The sequence below is a fragment of the Rhinoraja longicauda genome, chromosome 27 (assembly GCF_053455715.1).
Source record: "Rhinoraja longicauda isolate Sanriku21f chromosome 27, sRhiLon1.1, whole genome shotgun sequence".
NCBI classification, from domain to species: domain Eukaryota; kingdom Metazoa; phylum Chordata; class Chondrichthyes; order Rajiformes; family Arhynchobatidae; genus Rhinoraja; species Rhinoraja longicauda.
In genome coordinates, this window is record NC_135979.1 from 13,794,186 (window position 1) to 13,818,493 (window position 24,308).

General features: G+C 43.4%; 1 protein-coding gene across 2 annotated transcripts in view; it reads left to right on the forward strand.

Moving 5' to 3' along the window:
* Nucleotides 1–24,308, forward strand: part of runx3 (RUNX family transcription factor 3) — a 68,197-nt gene that overhangs the window by 36,691 nt on the left and 7,198 nt on the right. Inside the window, exon 4 of one of the 2 annotated variants that reach the window (XM_078423024.1) lies at nt 7,582–7,755. The exons of the other annotated variant lie outside the window; for it this stretch is intronic. Coding sequence (XP_078279150.1) covers nt 7,582–7,755 — 174 coding nt within the window. The remainder of the gene's footprint in view (nt 1–7,581; nt 7,756–24,308) is intronic. 2 annotated transcript variants of the gene reach the window in all.

Consider the following 24,308-nt stretch of genomic DNA (forward strand, 5'->3'; position numbering starts at 1 on the left):
CTGCTTTTATATCTTACATGCTTGTGCTCACTGCAAATGTTGCCTGACCTGCTGAGTTATTTCTAGTATTTTCAGGTTTCCAGCATTTGCGGTGCTTTGCATTTGTTTGCAGGACATATGGCTGATGTTTACAATGGGGCAAGTTACTACAGGCATGCTACATGACTGCAACATGTGGCTTGGAAACAGTTAAGCAGCTCCATGCACATTCTTAAAGCGTGCAGCGGCTGTTTAAGAGGAAGCATGTTATGGGTAGGCTCTAAGAACATAGCAGTGTGTTATTAGTCATTCAGCCGCTTGAAGCAGGTTCCCTTTTTCCTCAGCATGAGAAAAACCATTACGACTATGATATAAATAGTTCATCTGGCTGCCACAGACTCTCAACAGAACAGAATGTAATCGGTGTGTTATAAAACTGACTATTATGCTTCCGCCTTTGCCTTCTGTGTAGTTCTGGACTTCTGGAAACTTTACCTTTACATAATCAACATCAGGCCTTCAATGAACATTTCTCCCACTGTTCTGACTAAAGGGAGTCCAAATCTCTCAGACTTCAGCAGTTGACATCCTTCTGCCAACTGGATGCCAGCCAGCCTATTTCCCTTTAAATGGATATTTTCTTTGCGCCTTTAGAGGCAGCCAATTTATCACAAGTGTAATTTAACCTCAAGCAATATGAATTATTGTAGTGTTGGAGCAATTCTTTTTTTTTTTCTTGCCCTATATTTGTTAAAGCTGGTAAAAAAATTCTGACTGAAGCACAGACACTTTGGCTTTGGGCGGGTTTCGTTTTAAAAGTTGATATTTGGAACATGGTGCGGAGCAGACAGAAGCCACAGTGTTTAAGCAGTGCAGAGAGCAGCCAAGGCAAAGACTTGGCGTGACTGGATCCTTTTCCAAACGGCGCAAGCAGGCCAACTTCAAACATGTGAATAATAATCTATCTGTGACTGCCTCTGTTAGTCGCTGGAAGAGTCTGTTCCCTCCTAAATATTTCTCTGGCTGTTTATGCTGGGTCTTGTGGCTTTTGCGTGTGTTCAATTATGAGCTGGGCATCTGTGTTTGCAACTTTTTTTATTTTATTAAACCTGAACTGAAAATTTCCCGAATCATTTTTTTAAAAAACCAACGCACTAATGGTGCAAAGTTACAAAAAACTGCGAAATGGAAGGGTGTAACTCTTAAGCATATTGGTTAAAATTTGGCAATAGAAGTCAGAAAACTTTTTAAAATCTACTTTTTCGATTTGCTGCATATACACAGCTTATTGCTGCTGTGCAAATATTACCTAATCCCTATATTAGGTCAGGCTACTCCTCCTCCGCGCTGGAAATACGGGCATGTGTCAGAAATGAGTTGACTTCTATTTTAGATTGAGGATCCAAAAGGTTTTCTTTGTTGTTGGGGTGGTGGCTGCACTCACTGGAAAGCAAGTTTTCAGACTAAGATTCCTGATATCCTGTCACGAAATCAAGTGCAATAAAAAGGGCCAATTTCTATTAATAGTGGACCAAAGAACAACTGTTGTTGAATCGTGAATAAAACCACACACTGTGCTTTATGGAGAACCCTGGTGCCAATGCAGTGGGCGTCTGACTGAGGATATAACGTCCCGACTGGAGAACTGCAGTTTGCAAATCCATCTCAGCTAGACCATTGAATGGAAGGATATAATGGAGACAAGGCATTTTCTTCCAGACAGAGTCATCACTCCATGTCACTCTCCTGGAATAGCAGCAATTGTGCCAGGTGGAAACATTTCCCTTATATACACACGCACGAGAAGTGTCCTTCAGCTTTATACCTCTGTGGACTTCTGAAGTTCTGCGCAGTTGATTAGCCTTCAGGATCTGCTCTTCATTAGAATAGTCTGTCTTATTAGTTGTCATTTTCGCTAATGTTTTCAAGCTTTAGTGCCAAAACTGGCAAAGAAATCATTGCCCAGTGATATCAAGGCTATAGCTTTGATTCTGTCTTTAGTCCAATGCATCCACATTGTACACTTCAGTGTGCATTGTTTATGGTTAATGTTGCTGCTGGTTATTTTGAAGGCCATTAAATGTAAATGTTATTGTCACTCTGCTGAAGTGCAATCGTCCCAGATATAAAAGTAAACATAAAATAACCCAACAATGAGCTTTGTTTGGGAAGGAACTGCAGATGTTGGTTTGTACCGAAGATATAGACACAAAGTGCTGGAGTACCTCAGGCAGCAACTCTGGAGAAAAAGGATGGGTGACGTTTCAGGTCGGGACCCTTTGTCATCCACCTTTTTCTCCAGAGATGCTGCCTGACACAGTGAGTTACTCCAGCACTTTGTTTCTATCCATAAGCTATATTACTTTATTGCAACAGAGTAATGCATGAAGGGTTAATTCAGGGAACAAACTGATTGCCTGTATTTTCCACTGCTCTTCTCTGTGCTCAATGGTTCCAGTCAAAGACTGTTCTTTGTGCCTTTTGTGCTAATTTGATCTTCAAAGCAAAATGAACAAGAAGCACCAGCCCACTGTATCCACGCAACAGGGTGTGAAGTTGCACTCACTGTATATTCTCGGATCCCTAGAACCTGGTGCTCGATAATAGAAAATGAAACACGGGTTTAGTTCAGTTTGGAGATACAGCGTGGAAACAGGCCCTTTGGCCCACCGAGTCCAAGCCAACCAACAATCACCCATGCACTAGTTCGATATTATCTCAGTTTCGTATCCTACACACTAGGAGCTATTTACAGAAGCCAAAGAGCCTACAAACTTGCACGTCAATAGACAACAGGCAATAGATAATAGGTGCAGGAGTATGCCATTCGGCCCTTCGAGCCAGCACCGCCATTCAATGTGATCATGGCTGATCATTCACAATCAGTACCCCTGTTCCTGCCTTCTCCCCATACCCCCTGACTCCGCTATCATTAAGAGCTCTATCTAGCTCTCTCTTGAGTATCCAGAGAATTGGCCTCCACTGCCTCTTGAGGCAGAGAATTCCACAGATTTACAACTCTCTGACTGAAAACGTCTTCGGAATGTGGGAGAGATCCAGAGCATCCAGAGAAAGCCCATGTGGTGACAGGGAGAACATACTTGCTCTGTACAGGCTTGAACCCGGATCTCTGGCGTTGTGATAACAACAACTCTACCGCTGCACCACTGTGCCGCAACTTCTAAGATGACATTAAAGCAGAGAGCAAGATGCATACTGTGATATGAGAACACAAATAGAGACAGATCCACAAGAGACCGTAGGTGCTGTAATTCTGAGCAACAAAAAAAAAAACTACTGGCAGATCTCAGGTGATCAGACAGCATCTTTGAAGGGAAATGGACCAAAGACGTTTCAGATCTGGTCCCTTCTTCAAGACTTAAAGAAGGGCTCTGACCTGAAATGGTGCCTGTCCATTTCCCTCTAGGGATGCTGCTTGAACCACCGAGTTCTTCCAGCAATTTGCACTTTGCTCGAGTTCCACGAGCAGTTTGCTTTTCTCTCAAATAAAAACCGAGATTCCATTCGAAACGATACGATAAAACTTTATTGATCCCAGGAGGGAAATTGATCTGCCAACAGCCATAAAACACGCAAGTACATGAAACATGAATTTAAAGTGACGAGTGGAAAGGATTGGGGAGGAACAAAGATCAGGGAGGGGGGAGGGGAGTCAATCTCAGTCTCAGTCTACTCCACGACAGAGAGGGGGAGGAGTTGTACAGTTTGATAGCCGCAGGAAAGAAGGATCTCCTGTGGCGTTCCATCCTGCATCTTGGAACATCTGTCCTGCATCCTGCAGCATCGAGATGTTGTCAGAAATTCATCACATTAGCATTTATAAGAGTTGCAGTTATGTCGTATCTTGTCATATTAGGAACTTTCAACCACCCCACACAATGAATTACTTTGAAGTGCATAGTCAAATACTGTGACCTGTCAGATAAAGAGTTACTCCACTTTACTAGTGGATTTGGCCATTACCAAGAAACATAGAAAATAGGTGCAGGAGGAGGCCATTTGACCCTTCGAGACAGCACCGCCATTCATTGTGATCATGGCTGATCATCCACAATCAGTAACCCGTGACTGCCTTCTCCCCATATCCCTTGATTCCGCTAGCCCCTAGAGCTCTATCTAACTCTCTTTTAAATTCGTCCAGTGAATTGGCCTCCACTGCCTTCTGTGGCAGAGAATTCCACAAATTCACAACTCTCTGGGTGAAAAAAGTTTTTTTTCTCATCTCAGTTTTAAATGGCCCCTTTATTCTTAGACTGTGGCCCCTGGTTCTGGACTCCACCAATATTGGGAACATTTTTCCTGCATCTAGCTTGTCCATTCCTTTTATAATTTTATAACGTTTCTATAAGATCCCCTCTCATCCTTCTAAATTCCAATGAATACAAGCCCAGTCTTTCCGATATGACAGTCCCGCCATCCCGGGGATTAACCTCATGAACCTACGCTGCACTGCCTCAATAGCAAGGATGTCCTTCCTCAAATTGGGAGACCAAAACTGCACACAATACTCCAGATGTGGTCTCACTAAGGGCCTGCACAACTGCAGAAGTTGTTTACATTTCTGAACTCTTGCTGCTGAAGCTTTGCTGTCACTTAGAAGAAACATTTTTTCTTAAATTGATATGTAACATTTCAAATCACTACTGGCAGAGACAATTGAAATGAAACTATGTTATGATTGCCAATATATTAAGGCTTGCAAGTTTGGATTAGTACAAGTACTTAATTTCATCTCATGCCCAGACTGATTCTTCTGAACATTAATTATCAATTAACACGTACCTCTGTCTGTTCCCTTGCTTAACTTTAAGGATGGGCAGGAAATTACAGTGACTTTCGAGTAGGTTGTTTAAAGGCTGTCAGTGAAAGCTTTTATTGCACACACTGGGGCAAATTTGCAGTTCAAGAAGTTTTCAAATAAATTTTTGTCACTTTTCATCTCACAGCCGCGTAAAGATAAAACACAGCTTTTGCCAGCATTGATCCCGGCGTGACAGCTTCACTACTGCCAAATATGTTCAAACCAAGGCATGATTGTGCCCAGCCTTCACAGTATGTGCAGCAGGGTTTAGTTTAGTTTATTTAGTTTATTGTCATGTCACCGAGGTACAGTGAAAGGTTGCGTGCTAACCAGTCAGCGGAAAGACAATACGCGATTACAATCAAGCCATTTACAGTGTATGGGTGCAAGATAAGGGAATAACGTTCAGTGCAAGGTACAGCCAGTAAAGTCTGATCAAAGACAGTCCGAGGGTTACCCATGAGGTAGATAATAGTTCAGGACTGCTCTCTAGATGTGGTAGGTTGAATCAGTTGCCTGATAACAGCTGGGAAGAAACTGCTCCTGAATCTGGAGCCGTGCCTTTTCACACTTAGTGGAGCAGAGTCTACCTCCTTCAGGATCCACTCTATTTCTAGGAAAGATTGAATGATGCAGGTCCAGTTGTTCGGAAGGCACTGCTTTTGGAATAATACCTGCATTGAGCAGCATGTAGCATTCACGTTGCTAACTCCATTTTGCCCCTAACCTAGGATAACTAAGCCATGAACAACCAACTGGGAATGACTGATGGGCGTCTTCCCGAATGTTAGCGCAAATAAGAGTGACGTTTTAAAGGGTGGTAGGTCTATAGAACAAGCTGCCGGAGGAGGTAGTTGAGGCAGATATTATCGCAATGTTTAAGAAACATTTAGATGGGTACCTGGATAGGATGGGTTTAGAGAGATATGGGCCAAAAGCAGGCAGGTGGGACTAGTGTACACGGGGCATGTTGGTCGGGGTGGGCCAATGCGCCTGTTCCCAGGCTGGATGACTCAATGAGCGAAAATTGCTTGGAAATTAGTCTTTGGAAATTTGTTTGCAACCATTTCCAGGTCAAAGTGGGTCACTCTGGAAAGTCAACCAAGTACTTCCAGTTATGAATCATTTTTTAGTTGGTGACATCAATACAATGATAATCAATACAATGCACTACTCAATGACTAAAACCTAAGCACGAAGAATAAACTGGTAACTCTGGATGATTTTTCTACTGCTCTTGGTCTTCTTGTTAAGCTCCAAAGTACAGGGGTCTGATCCACATGTTTTGTGGTTGATTCTGCAGCATTAACTTACTTGCGGGCCTAACAGAATAGGTTTTATGAAAAGTTTGCGAAACAAGGGAATCTATCAGTGGTTTTGGGTGCTGGGATATTATATCGTTCGCAGGCGCTGTGACTAATGAACAGGCATGGAAAAACAGGAAGAATATTTAGACTTGGGTATCTCATGAGATTGGTTTACTATGCTATGCAATGGGATACATGGGAAGCTTAGCTGTGCTATATAACAACAATTGTTGCCTTTTAGAAGAAAGCACTTTCTGTGTATCTCAGAGGATTTTTTGTCTAAAATTTGACCAAAATAAGACCAGTTTATACCTCCCCCCTTTAGTGTCCACATGCTGTGCAACTTTCCCCTTTTAACATCTGTACAGATGCCGATTATTTGTATTGGTAATTATTTAAAACTAGAAGCATGTAAAACACTTTTCTACAATGCATTTAAAAAGCATCCAGACTTGAAGAATTGTAGAAAATTGTTCCTGATTGGGTAATCACAGTTATGCTGATTGAATGTTACATGTTAATGGATCTTTATTTAAGAAATCAGTTATGTTGAGAAGTGCCGATCAAAGATAGATAGTTGAGTATCAACAGTGTTTAATCATCATGTAGAATGTGTGTAGAATCATCATGCCAGTCCTGGGATGCTCATAACCAACATGTTATAAACTGCACATCACAATGTTCTGAAGCCACTTGGTTTCACATGGAAGGGCTTTGTCAGCCTTCATTGTAAAGCTGCATCAGTGCTCTCCTCAACCAGCAGAGGGAGATGTTTGTTAATGCTGCACCAACCTCAGTCTCCACCCTACCACAGACAGTACTGTCGCAAAGAACTATGGCAAAGTAGCCATTTTGAATAGTAAGATGTCACACATTGCAAAATGAAGCCAGATCAATCTTGTGTAGGAAAAAACTGCAGATGCTGGATTAAATCGAAGGTGGACACAAAATGTTGGAGTAACTCAGCGGGACAGGCAGCACCAATCTTGTTTTGTTCTAGTGAAGGCAACAAAACCTCTGTTATTTATATCGCTGATATCTAGTGCACCAAGGGATGGATCATAATTGACTCACTCAATCCCCACCAACCCTTTACAAAGATGTATTTATTAATGTGTTCATAACTAAAGGGATATTTAATCGATGAGGGAAAGGACAGTTGGACACACTGGAAGGAAAAGTGAAGAGGCTAAAACAGTTTTCATTTATTATTTTTTTAAAAGACACAAAGTGCTGGGATTACTCAGCGGGCCAGGCAGCATCTCTGGAGAACATGGATAGGCGACGTTTCGGGTCAGGATCCTTCTGCAATTCTTTATTCGTCAGAAGAAGGGACCCGACCAAAAATGACACCTGTCCATGTTCTCCAGAGATGCTGCCTGACCCGCTACTTTGCAATCTTTTTTTTGTAAACCAGCATCCGCAGTTCCTTGTGTCTACATCGTTCATTTACGATATTTTCTTTGATTGCAGGGCACAGGCAAAAGCTTGAAGAGCAGGCAAAATCTGGCACCATTTTCTCAGACCGCTTGAGCGATTTGGAACGGTATCGGCAAACGACAATGAGGGTCGGTCCATGCAATCCTAGTCCCCGCCCTCTGAGTGTTCCCACCCACTTCAGCCCACCAACACAAACACAGATTCAGGGTGAGTGGAATATGATGTCCAGAGAACTTGCACCAGCATACAAAACTTACACGCCTTTTGTATCTTGTAAAATCAATTACATTTGTACAGAATGGGAGTATGAATGGAGATTCACCACCATATTGCCTGGATTGGAGGACTTCTGTTGTGGGGAGAAATTACATAAACTGTCCTTGTTCCTCCTGAGGACAAGAAGACCAAGGGTTAACCTGATAGAGGTATAAAAAAAAATGATGACATGCATCATGGTGGAGCAGCAGTAGAATTGTTGCCTTGCAGCGCCAGAGACCCGGGTTCGATCCCGACTATGGGTGCTTGCCTGTAGGGACTTTGTATGTTCTCCCCGTGACCTGCGTAGGTTTTCTCCGGGACCTCCGGTTTCCTCCCACACTCCAAAGACGTGTAGGTTTGTAGGTTAATTGGCTTGGTACAATTGTGAATTGTGCCTAGTGCGTGTAGGATAGTGTCGGTGTACAGGGATCGCTGGTCGGCGTGGACTCGGCGAGCCTATTTCCGTGCTGTGTCTCTGAACCTAAAAAAGATTGCAGTCAGGAATGATCGTCAGAATCTTTTTTTCCTATAGGAGGGGCATCAAAAACAAAAAGGTTTTGGTTCAAGACAAGAGAAAGGAGTTTTAATGGGGATCAGAAGAGAATAATTTTTACGCAGAGAGTGGCTGATAGCTGAGGGTCGCTGCCGGTCGGGGTGGTGGGATGAGATATCTACGTACAAGAGGTGTGCAGGCAGGCACTTGAATAGGTCAGACGTGAAAGGATATGGACTTAAAGTGGGCAAATGGGATTGGTATAGATGGGGGGAAAAGGCTGGCATGGACATGGAAGGCCAAAGCACCTGCTTTTATGACCCAAGGATTTCTGGTTTATTTGTCGCATTCACCAGAAATGAACTGGAACAATGAAAGTCTTGCTCGCTGCAGCCTGACAGGCACATTCGAGCAAGCTTTGCGCTGATATCTCCAGCTCATTAGTTCGGGTCTCTGGCTGATAACATAACCTTGCTGACATTATTCCCCTCATTTGCAGAGGCACAGAGCACAAAAGCGGGGAGTTGTGCTGAACTTTTATCACAGCTGAAGTATTGAGCACAATTTGGACAACCACATTTTAAGAAGGAGGTGTGGGTGCTAGCAAGGCTGCAGAAAAGATTTCCTGGAATGGTTCCAGGGTTGATGGATTGCTATAGTAGTTCAGACAGGTGATATAGTAGTTCAGACAGGTGAAGTTGGGAGGCATTATCCTTGAATTAGAGGAGGATGAGAGATTTGATAAAGGTGATGGGTTCAAATAGAGGGAGATTGTTCCCATTTATGCATAGTTTAACCCCGAGGTTCACAGATTTAAACAGCGGATACAGGGAACTTTTACACTGTAATTGGTGATGGTAAAGATGGCGGAAACAAAATGACTTGAGTTTTTCAAAATGAAGTAGATTGGCATGGGAGGGTGGGGTGGGAGGTGGGGGTGGGGGGGAATGGTTTAAAAGTTTGTGTAAAAGCATGAGAATAGGACATCATAAAGTATTCTACAACGTGCTGACAGGATCTCAACAAACTGGTTAGGCTGAAATTGTTCCATAATTTTATGATAAAACTGTTTTTTTATAGACAGATATTTTTGACATTCCTGGATTGAGATCTTTGAATGAATTGATTGAAAGGCGAAGCATGGAAACAGGCCTTTCGGCCCATTGATTCCACACCGACCATCGATCACTCGTTCACACTAGCCCTGTGTTATCCCACTGTCACATACATTCCCTGCACACTGGATGCAATTTACGGGGGGCAATTAATCTACAAACCGGCATGCCATTGGGATGTGGGAGGGAATCCTGACCACCTGGAGGAAACCCACGTGGTCACAGTGGCAGCACCCGGAGTCAGGATCAAACTTGGGTCTCTGGCGCTTTGAAGCAGCCACTTTACCAGCAGTGCTGCCCAAAGAGATCTTTGACCTCTTTTCCTTTACCCAAATCCACCATTTGCAACGAGTTGCAACTCAACTCATCCTTGGATTCACATTGGGATACCATTTGAACCGCCTTTGTTGAGTTTGTGCAACAAAAAATGCTTCCGATGCAACCGTATTTTCAAGCCACCCCTGCTAAGTACACCAGGTACTGAAAGCAAGACAGAATCACCAACTGTGCACTCTCCTTAAGATTCTTCAGACCAGTACTTAATGAACTATGTCAGACTGGATCTCAGAAGCTATGTATAGTACACCCATTGTTCAGGCTCTGTCTGATACACATCAGCAATAGATTACTTGTAATTGATGACTCTCAGGCATCCTTGCTACAAGCCAGCTATGTTGTCAGTTCTGGAACAATATACTGTATATCATTTATGGTTCTCTGAGTCTTAAAGAAAGGACATAAATTGAGTTCATTATAATGTACCATCTAACTCTGCATTCAGGTTACTTGCAAGGACACGTTGCTGGTCAGTGGCCGATCATTTTATTATATTCATGTAGTCAGGACCTCAATAATACCCTGGATCAGAAAACATCTGCAGCATAAATGAAGCAATATAATACATTATTGATTTTTTTTCCCAGTTTATCATTTTTTCATGCACAAAATGTGAACACTAGCATTGTAAATTTAAAAAAGTCACGACATATAGAGTATCGTATTTACTTTTTTTTTAAACTTGTATGGATTTGCAGAATTAACTAAACTAAGGAATGGTTGAAAATTGTCAGCTTTTACTTAACATCCAGAAATTAATAAAGCATTTTCAGGAATAACCTTGAAAAAGATTTGTGTCTTACGAATCTGATCGAGTCTTTTTAAGGAGTAACCAAAAATGTTGATGAGAGTAAAGCTGTAGGCGTAGTCTATATGGACTTCAGCAAGGTATTTGATAAGGTATTTGGTAGGCTGCTCTGGAACGTTAGATTCTATGTGGTCTAGGGAGAGCTAGCCGACTGGATCGAGAAATGGCTTCATGGAAGGAAGCAGAGGGTGATGGTGTTTTTTGGGATTGGAGGCCTGTGACTAGTGGTGTGCCTCAGGGAATCAAGTGCTGCTTGTGGTTTATATCAACGATTTGACTGAGATCGTACAAGGTATGGTTCGTAAGTTTGCAGATGGTACTAATGTAGGTGGTATCGTAGATCGTGAAGATGGTTGTCACATTACAAATTACAGCAGGATCTTGATCAGTTGGGCAAGTGGGCAGAGGAATGTTTTTTCATGAGGTTTCATGCAGAAGTGCGAGATGTTGCATTTTGGGAACTCAAACCAGGGCAGGACCTTCACAGTGAATGACAAGGCCCTGTGAAGTGTGTAGAGCAAAGGGATCTAGGAGTGTAGGTATATAGCACCTTGAAAGTTGCCTCACAGGTGGCAAGGGTGGTCATGAAGGCTTTCAGCACATTGACCTTCATCAGTCAGAGTACTTAATATAGAAGTTGGGATGTTATGCTACATTTTTCCAAGATGTTGGTGAGGCCGCATTTGGAGTATTGTGTTCAGTTTTATTCACCCTGCCAAAGGAAAGATGGTGTTAAGCTGGAAAGAGGGCAGAGAAAATTTATCAGGATGTTGCCAGGACTTGACTGCCTGAGCTACAGGGAGATCTTGGGCAGGTTAGGACTCTATTCCTTGGAGCACAGAAGATTGAGAGGTGATCTTATAGAGCTGAAAAAGATCATAAGGGAAATAGATAGGGTAGATGCACAGTTTCTTTACCCAGATTTGGGGAATTAAGAACCAGAGGACATAGGTTTAATGTGAGAGGGGAAAGATTTAATAGGAACCTAAGGGACAACGTCTACATACAGAGGGTGGTGGGTTCTGGAACAAGCTGCCAGAGGAGGTAGTTGGCACAGGTACTTTAACTACATTTAAAAGACATTTGGACAAGTACATGGATAGGAAAGATTTAGAGGGATATGGGCCAAACTCAGGCAGGTGGGATAATTATAGATGGGGCATCTTGGCTGGCATAGGCAAGTTAGGTTGAAGGGCCCGTTTTCAAGATGTATGACTATGATTCTGTGACAGAAAATGACAAATAATGTAAAGTCTAATAGAAAAAAAATGGGGTGCAAACTGGAGCCAATAACCAATCAATATTGATGAACACGAGCCCAATCTAAACATAGATTGTTCGCGACAAGAAAGAACCCCTGGCTTTTAATTGAGCCATCTTGAAATCAAGGCAGAAGAATAGCTCTTCAAGCACACAATCTGGAATCACGAGTTCTTAAATAATTAACCACTTACAAACTCAGACTACGTTACAACCCACTAATGCAGATTCAGTATGCATAATGAAGCTGTTTCATTATTCTAAAACCGAGAATGTTTTTGCCTTTTTCCTGTGATCCTATCCAAATGACCACTTTTGGCGAATATTTATGGTGGTGTTTGTAAACAGAGTAAGACTTTAATGATACCAAAGACATCGGAGTACACTGTTTATTCTAAAGTGCCTTCTAAAATAGCCTTGATATAAAAAGCTTGAAAACCACTCTCAGATGGTTATTTTACGATCTCCATTTTAACCTGTTTCTTAGTGCGAGATTTTATAAAGTCTCGATATTCATGATACAAATCCCCTCTCAATTATAAAATGCCAAATTAACTGGAAGAATAAGAAAAGCAGCATTAAATGCACCGCGGAAGATGTGGTGTTTGTAATGGAATGCTTGCTTAACTATTCATTCCCTTGTTACTGTTCTCATCCTGCCAGTAATACACTCCCACGCATGCATTTTTACTTAACGACATGTACACCTCCACTATTGCTTTTCCAGTCAAAACAATTAAACAGAAGGTGGGGTTCAGACCAATTTATTTTTCACATTAAAAAACAAACACACAACATTCCTTTCGTGAAGCAATCCAAGCCCAAGAAATAAAAAGGACGGATTGTTTCACAAGCTAAACCGTCTCAGGCAGAGACACAAGAGACTGCTGACGCTGGAATATTGAGCGAGAGCTACCTGCAAACCCAACACGTCAGGCAGTATCTGTGGAGGGGAATGTTTAGATGGCATTTCAAGTCGGGACCCATCTTCAAGACCATCTTCAGGTCTTGAAGGAGGGTTACAATTTGAATGTCATCTGTTCATTTCCCTCCACAGATTCTCTCACACCCGCTGAGTTCCCCCAGTAGATAGTTGTTTTGTTCATCTAAGGCAGAGATTGCTGCCATATTCATCACCACAAGCCTTTTTTTGTGGTGTTATGAAAACAGCAACTACATGGCGTGATAATGAGGCTTCTAATTTCATGGAAATAAGAAATCAAATAAATGACTCCCAATAGGGTCCTTTACACAGAACGCTTGTTAACATGCTGGTTACATGCTGGCTGAAACCCTTTGGCTTCGTGGTTCTTGAGTGTAATTGCTACTGTGCCTCCTCATACAGTAGAGTGATACAGTGCAGAAGCAGGCCCTTCGGCCCAACTTAGTCATGCTGACCAACATGCCCCTTGTAAGCCAGCCCCATTTACCCATCTATGACCAATATCCCTCTAAACCTACCCTATTCATATACCTGTCCAAATGTCTTTTAAATGTTGTTATACAGTACCTGCCCTAAAAAAAATCCTTCATAAGTTTAGAAGTGATGGGTCCATTCACCACCATCAAGTCTACTCCACCGTTCAATCATGGCTGTTCTATCTATCTCCTTCTCCTAACCCCATTCTCCTGCCTTCTCCCCATAACCCCTGACACCCGCACAAATCAAGAATCTATCTCTGCCTTGAAACTATCCATTGACCTAGCCTCCACAGCCTTCTGTCCTCTGGATATTCATTTCCATCTACTCACCAACCTCTGAGTGAAAAGGATTTCCCCTCTGTTCCTATTCAATCTTTCCCTGTCTGAGATTAAACATCTGCCCTCTAGGTCTTGATTTTCCCTACCCTGGGAAAAAAAAAGGATCTGTGCATTCACCTCTTAATTTTATACACCTTGGTAAGATCACCCCTCAACCTCCTGAGCTCCAAAGAATAAAGACCTAGATTGCCCAACCTTTCCACATGGCCCAGGCCCTCTAGTTCTTGCAGCATCCTCGGAAATCCTCTTTGCACCCTTTCCAGTTTAATGGCATCTTTCCTTTTAGCAGGAAGACAAAAACTGAACAAAATTGCCCCAAGTTTGTAGGTGAGTGGTAGAGTCCAGTGGCAGTCAATGCGATCGCGGGATTAGTGTAAATAGGTGGCTGATGGGTGGCACCTACTTGCTGGGCTGAAGGGCCTGTTTCTGTGCTTTACATCTCTGTGACAGCATGAGATCTGCTCACTGAGACAGAATGTCAGCTAAATGCTAACATAGGGAAGATCTCCAGAAATGATTTCAAATGTTATAGGCACAAGTCATGCGTAAAGACACTACAATGTGTGCTAGTTAGACTTGAAAGGGAAAAAAAGAGTAAATATCTTCTAGGAGCATGAGCATATGCTTATCGATAAATGTGGAATGATGGATGGAAAAAAATGAAAACAATCTCACGATTTTAAAAGATTCTATAGCACTTTTTTAATCCACTATAGTACTTGGAGTAGAACAAAGAACAGCAGATGCTGGTTTATACCAAAGATAGACACAATGTGCTGGAGTAACTCAGCGGATCAGGCAGTACCTCTGGGGGAAAAAAAGGATGGGCGATGTTTCAGGTTGGGACCCTTCTACAGAGTCTGAAGAAGGGTCCCGACCCAAAATGTCACCCATCCTTTTTCTCCAGAGATGCTGCCTGATCCTCTGAGTTACTCCAGCACCATGTGTCTATCTACAGTACTCAGAGGTCTCGTTGTTGTTTTAATGAACGAGACACCGATTTGCAGCAGCAAGCTGTCATAAAGCAGCAAGGGAGTGGTGGTATTTCTTCTTTGTTGTCCAGGGCATCTGGGAGAATATGCCTCTCCCCCACCCCCCCCCCCCCCCCCTTTCAAATAATTGCTCTGGCATCTCTTCTGCCTACCAAAGAGTATAGACAGGCTCCCTTGGTTAAGAGACACATCCAGGTGGTGCCTGATCTGAAAAAGATTGCACATCGTAAGACCAGACTGGGTCATGTGCTGCATCTCACAACTTTCAACCTCACCACCAGCGTAAATAGGATGACATTTGAGATGGAACAAGGAGCCGATATCTGTAAAAAGTTACAACAAATGAAGGTGGTATTGCTCACCGTATCATGGCTTTTGACCACAAACTGGGAAGTTATTCTGGGCCGACCCAGATTTACAGCATCCCCCAAAAAACGAATCAATTCTCTCATTCTGGTTGCCGTGTGATTCCACAGCTTTATCCCTGTTGCATATAAAAGCTTGTCTGGAACGCAGCCCAGGGAAATTGATGTGGGCTGAGGGTGGGGCCTGCTCCTGCCCACAGGAGTTACTTTGTGCAATCACTCAGAGTAATGAGTGCAGACGATGCAGATAATAGACTACAGCTCCCTCAGATTACTAACCATCCTAAACAAACTTCTGTGCCTCTGAATAAATGGAGATGGATTATTTGCAAACATCTCCATAGTGCCTGCACCCTTACACGTCCCAACTATTGACACTCTCCACCTACATAAAGGGTTCCGTTCTGTGAACCCTTGTGTAAGCCAGATTTTACGTAAATCGGAATCACCATCCCCTGCCTGAAATAACTCAGAGAGCATTAACTGCCTCAGCTGCGTCCAACTGCATCCAGGGCACTTTCTGCAGCGCGCGGCCTTGTGGGTAAGCAACACCGCCATTGCCAGCTTGTTCCCATTGTAAACTTGAACTGACAAACTGCCTTGATTGCACTAGGGACTGAGTACAGAATTGTTTACGTAAGTGCGTGTTTGCACAAGTCGCCTACAGCATAAGTCGCGGAAAGTCTGCACAGTTAAATGCAAAAATGGTCAAAGTTAAATGTAGGAAACGCATAAACCTCTATGTGTGTCTCCTTCCATCAAGATTCACGATACACATGTGGTACATTGTGGCATACTCTAATGCCACACCTCTTTACATATATGCTCACACAGAAATCTTCTTCATAGATTCATAAGTTGCAGGAGGAGAATTAGGCCTTTAGGTCCATCAAGTCTATTCCGCCATTCAACCATGGCTGTATCTTTCCCTCTCAACCCCATTCTCCTGCCTTCCCCCGATAACCCTTGACACCCTTACTAATCAGAATCTGTCAATCTGCACCTCAAATTACCCAATGATTTGGCCTCCACAGCTGTTTGAATTCCACAGATTCACCACCCTCAGGCTAAAGAAATTCCTCCTCATCTCCTTTCTAAAGCCTTGTCGTTTTGTTTTGAGGCTATAGCCTCTGGTCCTCTATTCTCCATACCATCCTCTCCAAGGTCTTCTGCGAGATTCATCAATCAGGCCAAGCAGCTGAAGGGAAGTGTGCAGTTTATTTAAGGAGTGGGTGTAAGAACAGAGAGGTTGAGTATGTGGCAATGTAGAAGAAAGCTGCTGCTTGAGGTTGAGTGGCAGCATGAAGGCCTGTGTGTGTAAGTTAAGAACGGAGACCAGTGTAGAGGTTACGGTGAAAGGAGATATCCTGGGGCTGGCATCAGCTGCAGAAAAGCAGATCATAGTGTTCAAAGGTGAAACCAGGGGGAATGTCCTAACACATTGTCTTCCGCTCCACAAACAGATGAGAATTCCATATTTCCTTACGGTGTAGAAGTCCGTTCAGTCCATTTTGTCAAAGCTAGCTCATATAGCAATCCCATTCCCCGATAATCTTCCTTGTAAACTATTCCTTCCACTACCCTCCAAACTCCCCCACCCCTCCAAATTCTACCACTCACCAACACATCAGAGGCAATTTACAGTGGCCCATTATCTTGCAAATCCATCCATCTTTCAGATTGGGAGAAATTTTGGAAAACTGAGGCATTAGCTTGCTATTAATGAACGGCTTACAATCGGCTGCCCTACAGAATGGACAGGAATCGTACAACGGGGAGTTAGAGATCCACAATATTGGGCAAATCTTATTCAGCGAGAATAGATTGAATCAGTGTTTCCGGTGTAACTAATTGTAGCTTTCAAAATTTTCCATTTTCTGAATTCCGGCTGCACAGAGCAACAGCTGAGGTTTGTTAAATTAGTAACCAGTGGTACAGTCACAGACACATGCAGAACATATCTCCAGGGAGGCTCCCACACTAAATCATGTGTGGAATAAACAGTAAAATCACTGTGCCTGCTGTGCACATGTAAAGTTCTGTGCACACACTCAATCGCAAAGCAGGCAGTTTAGAGGATTCGATCGGGAATTTTAACCCCCTCCACCCCAGCAAACTCTAAGGGAATAGAGTCATAGAATCATGCAGTGTGGAAACAGGCCCTTCGGCCCAACTTGCCCGAACCGACCAACATGTCCCATCTTCGCTAGTCCAACCTTATGCGTTTGGCCCATATCCCTCCGAGCCGGTCCTATCCATGTACATGTCTAATTGTTTCTTAAACATTGCGATAGCCTGAATCTGAAATTTAAATGGAACCGGTCCATTTCCAAACTGCTTCCATCCTGAGGCGGCTTTAACTCCATTGTCACTGCAGAGGATGAGGGAATGGAGAAAACATAATGGGGCTCTAAGCAGGTTAGGCAAGTCATAGAGTGATACAGTATGGAAACAGGCCCTTCAGCCCAACTTGCCAATGCCGGCCAACATGTCCCAGCTGCACTAGTCCCTCTTGCCAGCATTTGATCCATATCTCTCCAAACTTGTCCTATCCATGTACCAATCTAACTGTTTCTTAAATGTTGGGATAGTCCCTGCCTTAAATACCTCCTCTGGCAGCTTGTTCCATACATCCACCACCCTTTGTGTGAAAAAGATACCCCTCAGATTCCTATTAAATCTTTCCCCCTTCACCTTAAACCTATGTCCTCTGGTCTTCGATTCACCTACTTTGAGCAAGAGACTCTTGCATCTACCCAATCTATTCCTCTCATGATCTTATACACCTCTAAGATCACCCATCATCCTCCTGCGCTCCAAGGAATAGAGTCCCAGCCTCCTCAACCTCTCCCTGTAGCTCAGACCCTCTAGTCCTGGCAACATCCTCGTAAATCTTCTCTGTACACTTTCCAGCTTGACAACCCCTTTCCTATAACACGGCGCCCAGAACTGAACACAATACTCTAAATGTAGCTTGACCAACATCTTATACAACTGCAATATGACCTCCCAACATCTATACTCAATACTCTGGCTGATGAAGGCCAATGTGCCAAAAGCCTTTTTGAGCCTTCTCGAACTTGAGCTCAGTTTGAAACATTTCTTCATGGGGCCACGGGATCAGGGTCGCAGTTCTCCATCCCAGCAAATAAACTTTGGAGCTCTGTTGCTGATCTCTGCCCTATTCCCACGCAAAAAAAAATCCACCATATCCTCCCAAGCCATAACCCACCCAAGCACCGAACCAATCTACAAAGTTCATTTTCATTGTCATTGCAGTCTGAAGAAGTGTCTCGACCCAAAACGTCACCCATTCCTTCTCTCCTGAGATGCTGCCTGACCCGCTGAGTTACTCCAGCATTTTGTGTCTACCTTCAATTTGAACCAGCATCTGCAGTTATTTTCCTGCACAATTGTTCCCTCTATGTTTGACTGAGTGAATGGTGGATGAATAGAATAGAATGAGTTATCTGACTAAAACAACTCAGAAAGGTGATTTCCCTTCAATGGTAACTGACCAGTGTGGTTAGCCTGTCGTTACCTTTATGTCAATAGTCCCAAATGAGATATTTATCTGGGTGGTGTGCCACTCATGTGTGTTGTGTTTCATTCACATACTCTGCCAATACCAGGATTTGGCTCATCACATTGATCCTTCGAACAGCATGTATTTTTCTTCACAGTTAAAAACAAAGACTCTAGCGAGCTAAAGTCAGTCTCTAGTTTGTATTTCTATTTTTCAGCTGTTCCCAACTGTACAATCACATGAGATCAGTGCATTTAAAGTAAATAGCAGCTCTGTTTTTCAAACGTTATCTCTGACTGATCGTAAATTTCCATTTTCAGAAGCCACTTGGTCGAAATGCAGCGAAGTTCAATGAACTGCCATAACGTGATTTATTTACAAATTGGCTTTGCATTCTTGTTACTGTCAGTGGTTTCCACAGTTGCATACAGTTAAATGAATAACTCCCCGTGGAATGATGGTGGGCGTGCTTAGATCATTGAAGATTGCTTCATTAAATGCAAGCAAAAGCTGGAAAAGTAGAGAATTTTCGGGATTTTCCCAAATAACGTAGCAAAAAAGTGGCAAACACAGCCCAGTCCATAACTGGTACTGACCTCTCCACCATCGAAAGGATCTACAGGAGTCGCTGCCTCATAAAGGTAGCCAACATCATCAGGGTCCCACACCACCCTGGCCACGCACTCATTTCACCCTTGTTATCGGGAAGTATTGGAGCCTGAAAACTGTAACGCCCAGGTTCAGGAGCAACTTCTTCCCTACAACCATCATGCTATTAAGTCTGAAGAAGGACCTCAACCCGAAACGTCATCCATTCCTTCTCTCCTGAAATGCTGCCTGTCCCGCTGAGTTACTCCAGCATTTTGTGTCTACCATGCTCTACAACCTCCAAATAAGCTCAGAATTGCATAGACGGGGCCATTTTAAAAATATTTGTAATATTATTGTTTGTTTGAATTTTTTCTCAAAGTGTAGGAGTAACTCAACGGGTCAGGCGGCATCTGTGGAGAACATGCATAGATGATGTTTCGGGTCTGGATGCTTCTTCAGGTTTCCAATTCAATCTGGATTGTCCACCAACACATAACAAAATCCTTGCAAAATATAGAATTTAAGCTTTTACATAAATCCTACTTTCCCAGTAACTAAACCAGCTAAAGGTCATATCAAATCTGCTGGAAAATGACCACAGCATTGCGCAACTGTGGAAACCTCTCATTTGAACGGCCAATATAAAATGCACAACATTCTGCTAATGACAGTCTTGCTTCTGCCCTGATGGTTCCACTATAATCAGGTATGGAATTTAGCGCAGTCTGCCTTTTACCTGGAAAAACTAGTCATGATGACTATGGTGGGAATAGTAGTGAACAAGCCAATGCTTAAATAATAAATCCAACACATGACGGAAGAATCTACTGTATCCTTATGTATTGCATTCACGTAGTGTGGAGGTATTTGTGAGCGAGTCATAGCAGGTTGCTTTGGTATAGTTACCGTACACACTGCTGGGGAATGCGTCCTTGTACTATAAGAGCTGAAAATACTTGTGATATTGGGAAAGAGGACAAAAATGTACTTAAACATAAGCAATCCTGCTCGTTTGCCTACATGTGGCTGTTTAACCAAAGTTAAAAAAAAGATTCTCTCTAAAAGGGTGGTGGGTGTATGGAATGAGCTTCCAGAGGTGGTAGTTCAGGCCGGAACTATTCCAACATTTAATAAACAGTTAGACAGGTACATGGATAGGACAGGTTTGGAGGGATATGCACCAAACGCAGGCAGGTGGGACTAGTGCAGCTGGGACATGTTGGCCGATGTGGGCAAGTTGGGCCAAAGGGCCAGTTTCCACTCTGTAAAATAAATTGTTTCTGGCAGTTTCGTTTTTTTGAATTCAGGGAAAAGTAATTTTCTTTAAATTATTGACTCACACCTACAGTCTAACCTAAAATGCAGACTTGATATCATCATTTAATTATACTGTTGTAAGTTATCTCAAATGCACTGACTAACAGTCTACCCCTGTTGCATCTTGCCTGAGCCCTAGAAGAGTCAGACGGAGATGGTGACACACTCGTCAGTGATCACCACTCTATCTCAAAACACGCCTCAGGAGTTCTATTTAGTTTTGTTTTTTTCAGTTTAGAGACACATCGTGGAAACGCGCCCTTTGGCCCACCAAATCCATGCCAACCATCGATCACCCGTGCTCATCATCACTCCTACACACCAGGAGCAATTTACAGAAGCCAATTAACCTACAAACTTGCATGTCTTTGGGATGTGGGAGGAAACTGGAACACCCGGAGAAAACCCATGCGGTCACATGGAGAATGTGCAAACTCCGCACAGACAGTGCCGGTAGTCAGGATCGTATCCGGATCCATGGCGCTGTAAGGCAGCAACTCTACCCCTGCCCCAGTGTGCCACCCTTAAAATTTCTCATAATGCATAATCAGCCTCTTCCTTTTCAACTCATCAAGATGAGTTGCTATCCCTCTTTTCAAAAGTGCTTCTTATATTTTTTATAATAAGCCTTGCAAAAATCATTCATTAGTTGAGCTGCCGCCTTGATTTATCATATCATATCATATCATATATATACAGCCGGAAACAGTCCTTTTCGGCCCTCCAAGTCCGTGCCGCCCAGCGATCCCCGTACATTAACACTATCCTACACCCACTAGGGACAATTTTTACATTTACCCAGCCAATTAACCTACATACCTGTACGTTTTACCTTCAGATCTATCTAACTTGTTAGCTAAAACTTTCCCTCTACAAAGACGTTTTGGCAGGGAATTATTTTGTCTGGCATTACTGTGCAATACTCAATGAGCAGACTTGTCATTCTGCATGGATCTGCTGGCACCAAAGTAACTATCGATATTGCAAACTTGTTGCCTAACTCACAGCTCTCGCCCTTCCCCAGTTGTGCAATGGTGTCTCCAATAATGTCAAACAAATGGCAAATTATTTTAAATAACCCAGAAAATCACTGCAAGAAAAAAAATCAGCGTTGTCATTCGGGAGGTGGGACGGAAGAGATATCAGCAACAATAATCTAGCTTCTCTTCACTCATTACACAAGTGCCCAGCTGCTTCAAAACAGAGTAGTTACTCCAATAATTTTACTCTCTTAGCAGGAAGGAATTGCAGATGCTGGTTTATTCCAAAGATCGACACAAAATGCTGGAGTAACTCAGCGGGTCAGGCAGCACCTCTGGAAAAACGGAATAGGTGACGTTTCGGGTCGGAACCCTTCCTCAGGCTCTTCTTCAGTCCGAAGAAGGGCTCCAACCCAAAAAGTCACAGATTCCTTTTTTTCCCCAGAGGTGCTGCCTGACCCACTGGGTTACTCCAGCATTTTGTGTCTATCTTCATTTTACTCTCTTACCCAGATGTGGAACCTTCAACTTGACGTGAATGTATTGTGTACAAAAGTAACACTACCGACTGGAAACAGAGACACCATTCACATGGGTTTGTGATGGGATTTTCAAGTCTTTTCAAAATTCCCAACACCAATAGTCATAGAGTCATAGAGTCTTACAACACAGAAAGAGGCCCTTCAGCCCATCGTGTCCGTGCCGCCCGTTACCAAACACAGTCTAATTTTAATCCCATTTTCCCGCATTTGGACCGTAGCCCTGAATGTTGTAGCATTTCAAGTGCCCATCCAAATGCCTCTTAAACGTTGTGAGTGTTCCCGCCTCCACCACCACCCCAGGCAGTGAGTTCCAGACTCCAACCACCCTCTGGGTGAAAAAGTTCTTTCTCACATCCCCCCGAAACCTCCCTTGCCTTACCCTGTATCTATGTCCCCTCGTTGTTGAACCTTCCACCAGTGGAAGAAGTTCCCCGCCATCTACCTTATCCATGCCCCTCATGATCTTGTACACCTCGATCATGTCCCCTCTCAGCCTTCTCTGCTCCAGGGAAAACAACCCCAGTCTGCTCAGTCTCTCCTCATAGTCTCTTCAATATCGAGCTGTCTCTTCATCCATTAATCTGATGTAGGTGGAAGATTTCCTCCACATGATGGAGTTCAGAAGAAAACGTCTTGGACATCATTTTAACTCAACATAGTGAGTAGTAAACCAATGGGATTAGACGGACTGGTAGTTTTACACCCTTTCCATTGACTTTAGGGAGAGCCAAAGCAGGCAGACCATGAACTCAATATCACTCATTTCCTTGAGGTATCACAGGTTAAATCTACCTCCTTCGGCTCCTACAGGAACAGAACATAATTCAAAGTTCAGTTATGGTAACTATGCCGTTTTGCATCCATACATCTGTAATGTAGGCGTAATTACAGTGTCTACAAGGAGATGAACTCAGTTGGGTGGAACTGAGGTTTTGCAATCCCAGTTTTGTTGTTTTCATGTAACGTGGGTGACAAACGTTGAATGCTCTAGATTACTCGCGATCCGGAGATGCCACCGACACAGAGGCCAGGGTGGGCCACTGCCAAAGTTATTCTGCAGCGTGTTTTAGTGTTGCCGCAACTCCTTCTGGTAGTAAACAAATGACAGACTGCGCCAGTGCCTGAAATTGTCCACAACACCTGATCAAGGGGTGTAATACTGGTTGCCTCTCTGAATGAATATCAAGTCTGGGGTTGGCTCTGGGAGGCCTGTTATATTAAATAGATCTGCTGCCGAAAAGAGACAGGTCTTCCATCTTGAATCTACACATTACTGTCAGCCAGGCAGCTTTGGACTTTAAGAATACAACGCAAAAACAGGCCCTTCGGTTCACCGAGTCCGCTCAGACAAGCAATCACCCCGTACACTGACACTATCCTCAGCACTAGGGACAATTTACAATTTTTACCAAAGCCAGTTAACCTACAAACCTGCACATCTTTGGAGTGTGGGAGGAAACCGGAAGACACAGAGAAAATCCACGCAGTCACTGGGAGAATGCACAAACTCTGTACAGGCCTGTAATCAGAATCGAACCCGGGTCTCTGGCACTGTAAGGCAGCGGCTCACCGCTGTGCTGCCCTATTGAATGGCGAGGAGCATGAAGCGGAAATGTTCTCTGGGCAGCCGTCTTTTGAGAGGTGATCTTCAAAGGTGAAGCTGCCCGTTTCCTTTTACCTGGGGGGACTTCTAACCCTGAATTTATCAATTAGATTTCCAACCAGCACTTGATGTTGGAATTTGATTGGGAAAGTGCACAGCTATTAACACACTTCCTGGAAGCAAAGTGGTAACCAAATCAGTTTATACCAAACATGAGACTAAGATGGAAGCACAATGGCATGGCTGGTGGAGCTGCTGACTCTGCCAGAGACCTGGGTGCTGTTAGTGTGGAGTCTGCAGGTTCTCCCTGTGACAGCATGGGTTCCCACTGGGTGCTCTGGTTTCCTCCCATATCCCAAAGGCATGTGGGTTTGTAGGTGAATCTGCCTCTGTGAATTCTCCCAAGTGCATCCACTGTGGAAGTGGGATAACATAGAACTAGTGTGAACTGATCATCGATACTCAAAGTTATTCCCTTTATCATGGATCTGAACGCAGTAGATGGCTCGATCGTAATCATATATGTTGGCATTCATAGCACGAGGATTTGAGTTTAGGAGCAGGGAGGTTCTGCTGCAGTTGTACAGGGCCTTGGTGAGACCGCACCTGGAGTACTGTGTGCAGTTTTGGTCTCCTAACCAGAGGAAAGACGTTCTTGCCTTAGAGGGAGTACAGAGAAGGTTCACCAGATTGATCCCTGGGATGGCGGGACTTTCATATGAGGAAAGATTGGATAGACTAGGTTTGTACTCGCTGGAATTTAGAAGACTGAGGGGGGATCTTATAGAAACATAAAATTCTTAAGGGGTTGGA